The following is a 13684-nucleotide window of genomic DNA, read 5'->3' as shown; positions in this document are numbered from 1 at the left end:
CATGCAATGCAATTGTACGAGCCGATCATTTTTTAAAAATATTTATACCACCGACTACCGTAGTACAAGTCAAATGTAGGTTGAAGAGAGGTGCTTTGGAGTGAGGGAATATTTTCAACCTTCTCAAGGATTGCAAATGCAGCCACTTCATGGGATTTCACGTAACCCCAGCCAAGAAAGAAAATGGCAAATGTAGAATGATGATATCTACATGATTCACTAAGATTCGACGAGGAAAATGAGAAGAATAACCTCCGTGCGTCGGTTTATCGTTGAAAATGAGTGAAAGACTGTTATTTTGAGAAGGGAGTGAAAGCAACAGGGGTTTAAAGGAAAGGAAACGGATTGGCTACTCACCCTGCCACCACCCAATGGGTCAGTGGTCTGTGAGCCCCACCATGATGTATGTGTTTCATCCATTCCGTTCATCCATTTTTTCAGTTCATTTTAATCCTTCGTCCAAAAAATGAGAGGGATATAAATCTCAGGTGGACCACACAACAAGAAGATAATATTGATTGGATATTGACAATTAAATTTCTCCTAAGGCCCAATGAACTGTTTAATTGACATCTAATCTGTTGATTAGTTCATACAGGCATAGATGAAGGGAAAAAACAAAAATCAAGTTCATCCTATATTTTTATGGCCCTCTAATGGTTTCTAGTGGTTGACGCTCATTCAACACTGTTTCATGTAACGTGGTACACTTGAGATTTGGATGTACCTCATTTTTGGTCTCATACCATAAAATGATGTGGAAAAATGTATGGACAGCATGGATGAAAAGCATACATCATGGTGGGGATCACAGAACGCCGACAGTCCGCCATTAGCTGGTGGCAGGGGGAGTACCGAATCCGTTTCCGTCAGGAGGAGGGGTATTTTCGTCCTGAAATTCCGACTCCGTACGAGGAGGTCCAACTGCGTATTCTAAGTTTGTATTGCCTCCAAAAAACCGCTGGATAAAAGGTGGGGTCCACAGTCGTAAATTTCTCTTTCCTGTGAAAGCCTTCCACATGAATTTCGTGCGCAAGGATGATGAGTGGCGCCCACTACAATGTCTGTGAGAAATTCATTCTGTCCGTCCGTTTTGCGAGCTCTTTTTAGGAGTTGAAAACAAAACTTATGTGGATAAAAAACTTAAATGGGTCACACGAGAGGAAAATTTAGGGAAAGAAATTCCAACCATTGAAACCATTATGGGATTCACCTTGATGTTTATATGCTATCCAAACCGTTTATAAGGTCATTCTCGATAGGATGAAGTGAAAACATCAGAAAGATTGCCTGTACGAAACTTTTATGGTCATAACAATGCTTCAACGGTTCTCATAGAATTTCCACTGTTTCCTCTCGTGTGGCGCAGTTGAGTGTTGGATACACTTCGTTTTTTGTCTCACGTACTAAAATGAGCTTGCAAAACGTATGGACGGGGTGGATTTCTCGTAAACATTTCGAATGTAAAAAAACAAAAAGATGTCTCTGATTTTTATCTTCTCCCTAGTACTGCTGTACTCTCTCTCCACCAAATTTGTAATCCCGTCAACTCGTCTCCATTTTCTTCGTTTCGTATTCCCACGAGCAATGGGCAAATTCCCTCTTTCCACCCTCAAAATCCAATTCCATTTAATCCGATTTCTTCAATTCGATTCTTCAGGGAAAAAAGACCTAGAAAGCGCGATCGATTTTAATTCCAAGGTACGGATAGCCTGGAGAATCACCTGCAATTCTTCCATCTGGATTTAGGATTTTGAAATCTCTTCCTTCTTATCCAAGGCTGGGGATCTTAGCAGAGGATGAAACCATGTTTACGAGGATCTTCGGCAAACCTATGCAGGAAACCAATCCCCTGACAACTCTCGATAAGCTTACTGAGGTATTCCGATGCTAAATTCCTAGTCATTTCATGATTCCTTTGTTTGATGGCCTAGATTTTAATGGGTTTACAATTCTTGTTTCTTTTGATCCTTTCATATGGTTGGTTTTGTTAATTGGTCCAGTAGATGTGATTCCAGTTAGAATTTGAAATTACATATGTAATTGAGTGCTGGTAACGTCTTTTTGTTGGAAACACAGAGCAATAAAAAATCTGCCATTATATTGGCTAGGTTTTTTTTTTTTTTTGATATTTTATAACAATGCAGTGATTTCTTGAAAGGGAGCTTAACCATGACCTATTGTTGTGCCTTCATCTTGTGTTAGGTTGACCATACAACTTTTTGGTTTTTCAACTACTGATGTTCATAGACAATGGCCTGGCTGCAGGAATGGGCTTGTAAGGACTCTGACTATGTTGTTTGTACAGGGCTTTTGCATCATTGTAATGTTGTAATGAATTTCAGTGCAATTTATGAGTATAACAAAAAGTCTCTTTCTTCATCACATACTTTTAAAGAATGGAAACTTTTACCATGTAAAGCGGTCCATACAGCAAGCACTATAAAAATATGGATTGTGATTTGGATCATGATCCTGAATGTAGAACTGGATCTCGATCGATCTTGAAGAACTTTATTTTCTTCTTTTTACTACCTTCATGTCTTTGGTTGATATAATCTGTGAATCATTAATATTGAAGTATTACTTCAGGGCATATTCACGTCACGAGTCATCAATTTATTTTTAAAGCTTTCATAAATCAATTTCTCTTCTGTTGATGTGTTAACTGGAATAAGGTATCTAATGACAACTGGCTGAGAACACCCAAATCCAAATAGAGTCAATTGCACTAATCCTTTCCTAAGCTAACTGTATGTCTCTAAAGAGAATTCACTTTCGCCATCCTACCCCAGGTTCTAAAGAATATCACTAACCCAAAACTGGAAACTACGCAAATAGCAGGATCAGCTCATAAAATCATAAAGGGCCAATCCTGCTGCAGGAAACTATATGAGCCATCTCTTGGCAATTCAATACAATAGTGCATCCAAACACAACAATAGATTCTGCATCATTCATGGAATGCTTGAGTTTGATGGGATTATTGAGCTTAATGGGATTATTGAGTTTCTTTATTTATTTATTTATTTTTAAATCTTGGGGTATTCCTTTGGCTATCACAAAGGAGTTATTCTTAACAAAAAATTGTTTCATTGTGTATAGGAAATGTGGTCTCAAGCATCCCCAGGTGACGAGATCCCTATGCAGGGAACTTCTGAAGGCATATTCTGATGCGAAAATGGCTCTGACATCAACTCGGTCCAAAACACTTGGCTTTCTAACAATTCAAGAATCCCAAAGCCACCCCATGATATTGATGGTATGTATTCAGATGTTGTGGATAAAACATGTCCAAGTCCCAATGCAGAAAGGATGCTGCCTGATGCATTCTCTTTCATAAGAAAACATGGCCATCAGGATTACAAACTACTCTTGTACTGCTGCTATAGTTTCATCACCTTGGTCTCGGATCAGAAGTTCCATTGAGTTTCTTGGGTGGTCTGACAACCCAGATTAGTTTGAACCTTCTTGCTGATCATCATGTACCTAGGTACGAATCTCTAACGGTTTCCATTTTGGGGTGGATGAGGCAGTGTGGGATGAGATTGTTAGAGTTCAGCCATTTCTTGTTATCTGACCCGATGGCTGGACCTTTCACTCAGTGCGGCATCTGTTCTGTTCTAGAGGCAACACGACTTCAGAAAATTATTTTTCTTACAGTAACTCTTATATGGTTTGCATTATTTTTGGGGATCAGCGGTTCATTCCTTTGGTATCTTTGAATTTTGTTGTATGTTTTATTTTATGAGCTTGCATTCAAGTATGATGCTTCGGTCTCATTTTCTTCCAAACTTTCTTGAGAGATTCCTAATGGGTTTGTTGGAAAATGATCTTTTAATATAGTAATTACTCATTGTATGAGCTGTAGATTTGTAGCATTTTGAGCCTATTGTGCTCCCAATAAAATTTTCATCGTCTTTCCAAAAATATGTTTGTAGTTGGCCTTGTACAAGGGTATGGAATCGCTTGTCAACCAGTCTTTCTATTTTCATTTCTGAAATTGATATCTTATAGCTGCAGTTGCATTTGTTGAGTTTGAAAATGTAAACCAAAAAAGGACCTCAGCCAGATTTTGTTGGGGGTTCAGTCCAACTGGTCAAACACGCTAGGTCTATTTTTCCCTAGAAAACTGATATATATTACTCTAGGAAACCTTGTATGATCTGTTTTATTATAATTATATTTCTTCAGGGCCTAGCGATGGTGATGTGATTTATTCAAATGGTGACACTTATGATCCAGTTAATTACATTGCTCTTGGACATTGTAAAATCACCGAATCAATTTTCGTCCTTGACACAGTTATTCATTTCCTGCAAATACAAGTGCTTAAAGACATTAGGAATTGAATCTTTCCAAAAAAAAAGGACAACAGGAATTAAAGGGTATCTTCTTTTTTAGCAGTAGGTTTTGGTCAGTTAACATTTCTATATCATGTATATTCAAAGGTTTTAATTCATCTAATTTACATTTTTAGTTGGCTATACTCACATTTTTGTTTTCTTCACAATCTAGATGTAAATTGTATCCACTTTATGGCTTTTCTACCAACAATGTTTTAACCTTTATGATCTGGCTGAATGGTTGTGGCTCTGCTCGTATCAAATAGCATAACCCCTGTCTGTTTTATTTTGAGCAGGAGATGAAAAGAAAGGCATTGGAAAATTGCACCTTTCTGTAAGCTTCTTCATTTACACAAGGTATACTTTGGAGAATCCAAACTCCTTAGTTTTTAGATTCTAATACCTTTTGTATATATATATATATAATAAAATTAAAAAAAATCCAAGAAAGTAGGATTTCTCTCCCAAACAATTAGGACCTTAATTCAGATATGTATTTCTAATGAGTTTAGATTTATGTAATTCATTTTGCAACTATGAGAAAAGTTGGCTGTCTATTAGAAGGATTGTAAGTAAAGGTGTTTGAACAAATTAAGGCAAATCAGCCACTTAGAAAGAAATATGTTCTGCATAGAACTACGAATCCACCGTCGTTATGATTTAAAAGGATCATCTCAAGGAATATCTACGAACAAGTGTAAAATTGATGAGTGCACCACATTGAAAGATCTTGATTTGTCATATGTATTTCATTTGGAAAAATCCTGGCATGATTCCCTTTTCAAGTAAGATATTTTTGATAAAGGTAAATGGGTTTGGATTCAGTTGTAGTGCTTCCTTTGGATGCCCTTTCTTCAGGTATGTGCGATGTTGTTTCCCTAAATCATTATTGGGTACATTTCAAGTCCAACCTGAGACATTCCAGGGAATCAATTTGTGGTGGAAAAGGTGGAACTTTTTGGTTCCTGCATATGTATTCCTCAACCAAACTCATGTTTCTCAGGTTGGGGTTCAAGCATCTTGTTTCCAGATTAGTAATTATACTGTCTTATATTATTTTATTTATTATTTATGTTATTTTTTCAAGCAACTTCCAGCCATCCATGGTTGGTGGAGCATGTTTTGGAGTTGGACAGTCTTGATCAAGGTATAAGTATACATGCATGCGGTGGTTGTTAGTATATTATAATTTTGTGGTATCTAATGAAAGCTTTTAATCTGGTTGAGACCTTAGCCTTGTTTCTATTTGTTTGTTAAAATGATAGGCTATATTGGAAACCTTCTAACTTTAATTTCTTCCTTTTTCTCTTTTATCGAGATGAATACTTGCAACTCGATGTTTGGCATCACACCACATTATGCATGTAAATTCTTTTCATCCTTACCAGTTTCTTCCTACTGGTTAGTTGTTGGGGACTTAGGATTAGATTGTTTCTCATTCTCCATCAGTTAGACCTATGGTATTTACTTAACTATGGTGGTAAACTTTTCATTTATGTAGGAATGTTATCTATCACCCTGAGTATGGCCATTCTATGTCAAACCTTATCATTCAGAACATCCTGGTTGACAGGTAAGTAATTATGCTTATTTCTAATATACCATGCACTAGTACCATGGACTGCTGTCTGTTCCCTTTGGTTATATTTTCACTTGTAACACACTTATTTCTCTATTTATTCCGGAAATGCTTATTGAGGTTCATGGTGTTTGAGGTTTTACATCTTCTTCTTCTTTTTTTTTTTTTTTTTTTTTTTTTTTCGGTCTATTAGGCCCGTCAATATTGGGTTTGTGACTTGGAGATAGTGGGCTGCCCAATCTAATCTGTTTTATTTGCGTTAATATATGCCACGTGTAAAATTTATGTGTGCCTGCGTATCATGCGTCATACGCAATCTGAGTATCATACAACTCCTCTTTGTTGTTTTTTAATCACTTTATTAAAAAGGTGCTCCATCTTATTCTTCTTTTTCAACGAATCTGGAAATGGTGAGTGAGGATGAGACGAGACCACATGGCAGGTCTTCCTGTTTTAGATTTCTTTTAAATCCGGCCACAGATTTTTTGGACATTTTTGGCCTTTTCTCCATGTCGCACTACAAAAAATACATGTATTACCGGCGCATTTTCACCAGCGGCCACAACAAAACTGGTGAATTATAGTTTTCCTAGTTGCATCATGTAATTTATACAGTTCAACAGAATGATCTAAACTGTTCATTGAGTTTAGAACACATTTCAAGGTGTCGACTGGTACAAAGTTCTTCCAGCCGCAATCTCTAGGCAATGTTCCACCTTGTTAGTAGCCTCTTCATAAATTTCTTGAAGAAAAGATTATTGAAAATAAAATTCTCACTTAAATCCATCATGGTTGTTTTGTTTATGCTTTTGGTGGGATGCTAATCCCTAGCAGTCAGTATACAAGTATCTTATTTGCCTTTGGTGTTAGCAAATCATGTTGATCTTGGGAATTGAGATCTTCCTGATGAGCATCGAATTTCTTGCCTTAGAGCTTTTATTCTAAGTTCCCAATGACCATTATTATTTGAGTTCATGACCATTTTCTGCTGCAAATTGCTTCCTAGGCTTGTTCAATGTGAATAATCCCTTTTTTTTTTTTTATTGTTCTTTATTTGTACAGGCACTGTTGTAGACAAATGTAGTAGAATTATTGAATGGGCAGCATTTTCTTACACTTTCAATTTTCTATAGTACCTTGGATCCAGGCCAACCAGCTTTTAGACCATAATAGCCTTGTCACATCTATTTGGAGATAGCTCAGTTCTCATGGCTAAAGTTGAACAATGACTCTGTTTGACATCAACCCTCCTTTACCCAGGTTGGGGACAGCAAGGTGCATCAATCCCTACCATGTGGAGTTAAGTTGGTTATGGCTAAAAGAATGATAGTTTTTTTTTTTTTTTTGGGATAAATTGTAGACTTTATTAGAAGAGAAAGAAAATGTATGAAGTGCAATACTTTTTACGGTGTAACAGAGTGTAATAGATGATATTCAGGCACTTACAAATTACTTAAATTGCATGCAAGCCATACAAGTCAAATTAAACTGTTCAAATAATGGTTCCCAGTTTAGATATATCATGAACCAAAAATTAAACCATCTGATTGTCTGACTATCAAAATGGTGGACAGTTATTGGATGATTAAAAATGTTTTCATGCCCAACAGTCCTATTGCCACAAACAAGTGTCCATGGATTAGAAGTTAGGATTGTTCAACCTATCTTTTTTTTTAAGGTAATTGTCCAACCAATCTCCGAGTGACTCGGTAACTGTGGGATTCACAAGTTAGTCAGTTTAACTTAAGTTTTGTTCATGTGTATAATTTCTCAGTGCCTGCATATCAAGCACCATACGCTGCCTTAGTACCATATAACTCAAAGTACAAGGTAAAGCAAGCAAGAGAATGACCTGTTCACAGCCACACACACTACAATGAGTACTTCGTTATGTTTTAATAAGCATATCTATTTGTTTCAGCTTATAGCCTGATGTAGGCCAACTCTATTGCAGATACTCTTATGAAGGCCTCTCTAAACTAGCCCTTTGCATTGCAGATACTGTATATTTGTTTCAAAATATCTTTTTAAACAGTAGTTTCTCTTCTTCTCTTCTCCATTTCCTTCTGCTCTTGATTTGCTGCCATGTCTTTCTGAATGGTAAGATTCTTCCGATCCTTAATTTGCTAGATATTTCCTTGTTGAGAAATTGTGATTCTTTTATATCTGACTTCTTTTAGTATCTGTAGTAGTTTTATTTATTTATTAATTTATGAATTTCATGTTTTCTGTAGTTGAAATATAATTCGTGTTTATTTTTTTTGATGTCCTCCATTTATAAGGTAAATCAAATAGAATGTTTGGATCATGTAGAAAGACCCCTGATTTGATTGGCTAATTGCAATCAAATCAGTTTCTTCATGAAAACTGGTTAGATGCTTGTTGCCTTTGTTTCGTTAATGTTCTTGTTGGACTTTTCCTTGTATACTTGTGTTGTCCATGAAAACTGCTGAGGATTGCATCTTTGCAACATCTGAAAGGATTGCTTGGGATAGTTCATTTCGCTACTAAGATGGGATTCTTGCCTGTAATTCTTTCTATTTTTAAAGCACAAACCTGAGGTAGGAAACCACATGCCTTTTTTCCCTTTTATGTTACACAAATGAGAAATTATACAAATTCTAATTAGTTAGCAAGGGAGAATCAACAGAATGTTTTGAAGCTCCATGCCCATTTCCATCTTTATATTGCTAACAGAATTTGTCCTTTACCTTCACTATGGTTTTATTCAGGATGATGGTTTTCATCTTTTCTTTTCCTTTTCAGACTATTCAACGTCTATGTTCATAGCTTTCTTAGCTCCAAGATACATGTTGCAAGGTACCCATATGGTAACCATTCCTTTTTATTGTGTCGAAGAAATGAAAAGTTAATCTTGGCATTGTTTCAAAATACTTGATCTTTTGATGTTATAGGTCATTATGGCTGTTCATTCTAGTTTCACATAAATAAAATTCAGGTGGAATGATTCCACCTTTCCTTAAAAAGAAAAAGAAAAAAGAAAAACCATCAACCATCTATTTATTTCGAAAAAAATAGAGAAGAGAAGGTGATTATGGTTTGAAGGTTGTGTCAGGAATATTATATTGGATTGATGCGGAGGGTCTTATAAGAAATTGTCTATTCTCAATATTGTTGTGCAGGATTTGGCAACTGTGGTCCCAGATCTTGAACCAACAGAACTATTATAAATGGAAAACGGTGAGAGAGGATATGATATCTCTTCTGTGTTCAAGTTTGTTCTGTTTGTTGGACCACTCTCTCTGAAATATTAACCCAATTTCCACTTTCCATTGCAGCTGACATGAACGAAGTCAGGTTGAAAGTTGTTTTATGTGGCGGGTTTTGATAGGATATGGTGCCACTGGCTACAATTCCTCGGAGTACATCCTTATTTGGATATAAGCTTTTCATGTTCTTTTTACAATCATATAGAAGCTATGGTCTTATAATCATGCTTGATTGATAATTCTGAAGTATGACTTAGTTTCACACGAGCTAGTACTGAGATTTCAAGTGTGTTTGAAGCCAATGTTGACTATAATCTTCACTTGAATATTAACCCAATGTTCACTTTCCATTGCAATTGACATGAAGGAAGTCAGGTTAAAAGTTGTTTTAGGTGGTGGGACTAAGATCTTGAGCCCATAGATGGTTAAAAGACTATAGTCAAATTGACTTCAAATACATCCCTGTTTTGGAGAAAGAGGTAATATTAACTCGGAAGTTTTTTTTTTGTCAAGGTTTATTCACTATGCATTTTGGTGAATCTTTACTAATGATGCAGGCTTTTCTCTTGTGCTTGAAATTGTATAATGTGCTGCTACAATTTTATTAGCCTTTTCTTGTAGTTGAACAGTTTTTTGGTTTAAACCCGTTCCAAAATAAGAAAAAAATACCGTTCCTAAAAATTAAAAATGGGGTGTGATGCCCTATTTTAGGAACAATTTTGAAATGGTTTTCAACCGTAAACCGTTCCTAATTTTTTGCGACGCCCTATTTAACCAAACACCCTATTTAGGGGTGAAAGCCGTTCCTAAATGGTAGGAACGGCTTTGTGTGTGTGTGTGTGTGTAATCTTTATCTGTACATATAGGTACTTGCTTAGTCTACACATGCTCTTGTATATAATTTAGTTATCTTAATGGAATACACATCCAATTCTCCACAAAGTAGTCTTTTAAGTTTAAAAAACAAAAAAAAAAAAAAAAAAAAAAAATTCACCTATGTACAAAGGGTTTTGTTGGGCATTGATACCTCCTGGGCGCGAAAGCAACCTTGGACAGAATCAAGCATGCGATAGTAAAAGAAGAGGAATGAGCAAATATAGGAAACACAAATTTTATGTGGAAAACCCTTGCAGGAAAAGAACTATGGTACAAAGTGACAATCAATCCACTGTAATCAGAAGAATATAAGAGACGAAACAACTTACAATACAAACCCTAACTTTCTCCTTTAAATCCAAAAAAAAATCATGCTAGTCTCTAAAACATTTCTAGCATTACCCTAATTACATCTATGGACGTGCTTATATACTACTATATAAAATTAGGAAACAAAACCCACAATTGTGCAAAAACTAACGTGCCTGTTTGGTTGACCCAATTGAAACTTTGGTTGACCGAAAACTTCACAGTGTGATACGGTCAGCCGAAACATACCTTGGTTGAACCAAGAAAGAAAGTTGCACCAGATTAAAGGCACTTGATCATCAATATCTACCGTGGCTTTAATCCTCCAGCTTCGTTGCTTCAAGTTGCTATCACCATCTCTAATTATCTTCATAGTAACACCATCATCATCGCTTCTTGTGCACACTTTGACTTCATTTCTTCTTTACCAAGCATGGAGAAGTCGAGCAAAACTTGAACTTTTTTGCAGGAACAGCCTTTGTAAGCATGTTCATCAGATTCTCGTTGTTGTGAATCTTCTCAACAGTGACACCACTTTCCTTTAACATCTGGCGGATAAAATGATGATGAACATTGATGTGTTTAGTCCGGGAGTGATACGTTGAGTTTTTTTTTTCCAAATTGATAGCGCTCTCGCTGTCACAATGCCCATGAACGACTTTCTTCTGGAGGCTCAACTCATTCATTATCCCTTTCAACTAAACAACTTCCTTGAATCTGTCATGTATTCAACCTCAGTTATGGAAAGTACAACCACGAGTAACCGGAAGTCGATATTCTATTATCCATATTTAATGCATAATTCAAATCCACATAACCTACACATTTCTCCTCATAATTTCTGAATGTCAAGACGTAGTCTGTTATACCTTGTATGTAATGAAGTAACCATTTCATTACCTCCTAATATTATTTGCCGGGGCTTGACATGTATAAGCTCACAACATCCATCACATGTGAAATATTTGGTTAAGTACAGACCATGACATATGTATGACTGCTAACTGCACTCGAGTAGGGCAAATGAAACATATACGACTTCTCTTTATCTAATGTAAGACATTGCTCCAAAAACAGCTTGAAGTGAGTAGCGTGGGGTGTGCTAACTGGTTTAGCCTTTTTTAGTCCAAATTTGACCAAGACTTTCTTAAGATACTCCTGAGACAACCATAGCCCGCTCCTTTCCCTGTCTCTGTGTATATTAATGTCAAGATTCTGCTTTGCAGCCCTCAGATCTTTCATCTTAAATGTCCTGGATAACCGAGTCTTGAATACATTGATTTCAGACATGTTATGGCTGACAATAAGCATACCATCAACATACAACACCAAAATAATGAATTCCCTGTCATTTAGTAATCTAAAATAGACACAATGATCGAATTCACTTTCGATAAAATGCTAACTTAACATGAAAGAATCAAGCTTCTTATATCACTGCCTAGACAATTGTTTTAGGCCACACAACAACCTCTTTAAACTGTAAACCATATTCTCCTTTCTTTGCACCTCGAACCCTTTATGTTGCTTCATGTAGATATGCTCTTATACTTCCCCATGTAGAAATGGAGTCTTCCCATCAAAGTATTCCAGTTTCAGATTATTATGGCTAAGCAACGCCAATATAAATCTGATAGATGCTTGCTTTACTATTGACGTGAATATCTCACCGAAGTCGACACCCTCCTGAGCATAACCCTTAGCTACCATTTTATCATTGTACCTATGTAGTTTCTTATAGTAAATCCACTTGCAACCAATCACTTTTCGCCCAATGCACTACTCTACCAGCTCCCATATTTCATTCTTGTACAGAAAGTCCATCTTATTATTCATCACTATCATTCGCTTCTCAACATCTTTGTTTTCAAGTGCTTCATGAAAAGTAGACGAATTTCCCTCATCAGTAATGAGAGTAAATGCAATGTTTGAGTCATTCCTGTATCTCAATTGTAAACTACGATCCCTTAGTGGATTTCTTCTGACAGGTGGATGCTCTACCTTTACATGTACGTTTATTTTTTGCGCAACTTCTTCAAGTCTTTTAACTTTGTCCATTTCAAAATCAATCGTTGATTTTTTATTTTTTATTTGTTTCCTTGTGCCCATTTTTTCGAAACAAGGAACCTTCATTAAACTTGACATCCTGGTTAAATGTGATTTTTTGTGAAACTCGGTTATACAATATGTATCCTTCACCTCATCACCATAGCTGATAAAAGTACACTTTTTAGCCCTTTGGTCTAGCTTATCTCTCTTAATTGACGGTACACGAGAGTAAGCATCACAACTAAATATCCTCTACTCCAAGTAATTAACTACTTAACCATTTTATACTTTTTCTAAAATTTTATAATCAATAGTTGTAGGGAGAGATCGATTCACTAAATAGCAAGCCGTAGAGAAGGCCTTAGCCCATAACTCCTTGTCCAATGCAACATTACTCAACATACTCTGGGCTATTTCCAAAATGGTCCAGTTCATACATTCAACCATACCATTCTACTCTGGTGCATGCATCACTATGTTGTGCCTCACTATCATCTCATTGTTACAATATCGACTAAATTCTCTAGAAGTAAATTCTCAGCCATCACTTGTCCTTAGAATTTTCACCTTATGCCTTATATGTTATTCAACCATTGCCTTCCACATTTTAAAAGTGGTGAAAATATCAGATTTATGCTTCATAAAGTAAACCTAAACATTTTTAGAGAAATAGTAAGTGAATGTAATGAAGAATGACGACCCTCCTCTAGAAACAATGGGTGATGGCCTGATCAAATCCAAGGGTTGACAATTCCAAGTATGGGGTTGCGATGTAGTAATAACTCAGTAAGACCGAGGTCAAATCCACATGGAATTTTGTGAAAATACATTAAGAACTAATTCAACGAAAAACGGTTGGTCTAGGTTTTTAATCCAGTGAAGTAGAGTTTTGAAAAGAATGATAAGAAGAACTAATGATTCAAGAATCCCCAATTAATAGACTTTGAATTCAATTTGTCTTCTTTAGTTGACAACTCAACTAGAACTGGATTCCAATAGGTTATAATCGGAAGACAACACATTAATATCAATTAAAAACATCCAACATATATTAAAATCATGATAGGCTTGATCTCTCATGAAGATTTAGATAATTATATTGCAGGGAATTGAAAGTATATAATGTACCCAGATGCGACAATAGATCAAATAACTTTACAGATTGATTCCTTCCCCAATCTAGGAATTCAATCACATCCAATCACAATTCAACATAAAAACCTTAATTTTCATTGAAGAAAAAAAATTAAACATTAAATATTTATCAAAATGTTTATTCCTTAGCCTTAGATAAG

General features: G+C 35.9%; 1 protein-coding gene across 9 annotated transcripts; it reads left to right on the top strand.

Annotated features, from left to right (window-relative positions):
- The first annotated feature begins 1204 nt into the window (after positions 1 to 1204).
- LOC131227688 (uncharacterized) lies at positions 1205 to 9511 on the top strand. 9 transcript variants are annotated; one of them, XR_009162449.1, is made up of 6 exons: positions 1224 to 1701; positions 1797 to 1879; positions 5848 to 5919; positions 7059 to 7200; positions 7880 to 8756; positions 9069 to 9511. XR_009162449.1 is itself a non-coding variant. In XM_058223478.1 (6 exons), exons 1-6 carry the CDS (start codon positions 3484 to 3486, stop codon positions 9231 to 9233), a joined length of 264 nt encoding a protein of 87 aa, XP_058079461.1. In that variant the 5' UTR covers positions 3108 to 3483; the 3' UTR covers positions 9234 to 9511. The 9 variants fall into 9 exon arrangements, 2 of the variants coding, with proteins under 2 accessions (XP_058079461.1, XP_058079462.1); XR_009162446.1 differs by having other exon boundaries at positions 1228 to 1701; positions 1780 to 1879; positions 7880 to 8745; XR_009162444.1 differs by having other exon boundaries at positions 1228 to 1701; positions 1780 to 1879.
- Positions 9512 to 13684: the final 4173 nt, after the last annotated feature.

Source organism: Magnolia sinica, chromosome 15, assembly GCF_029962835.1.
Source record: "Magnolia sinica isolate HGM2019 chromosome 15, MsV1, whole genome shotgun sequence".
Lineage (NCBI taxonomy): Eukaryota > Viridiplantae > Streptophyta > Magnoliopsida > Magnoliales > Magnoliaceae > Magnolia > Magnolia sinica.
The sequence above is the reverse complement of the archived record's forward strand: the minus strand, read 5'-3'. Positions and strand labels throughout refer to the sequence as shown.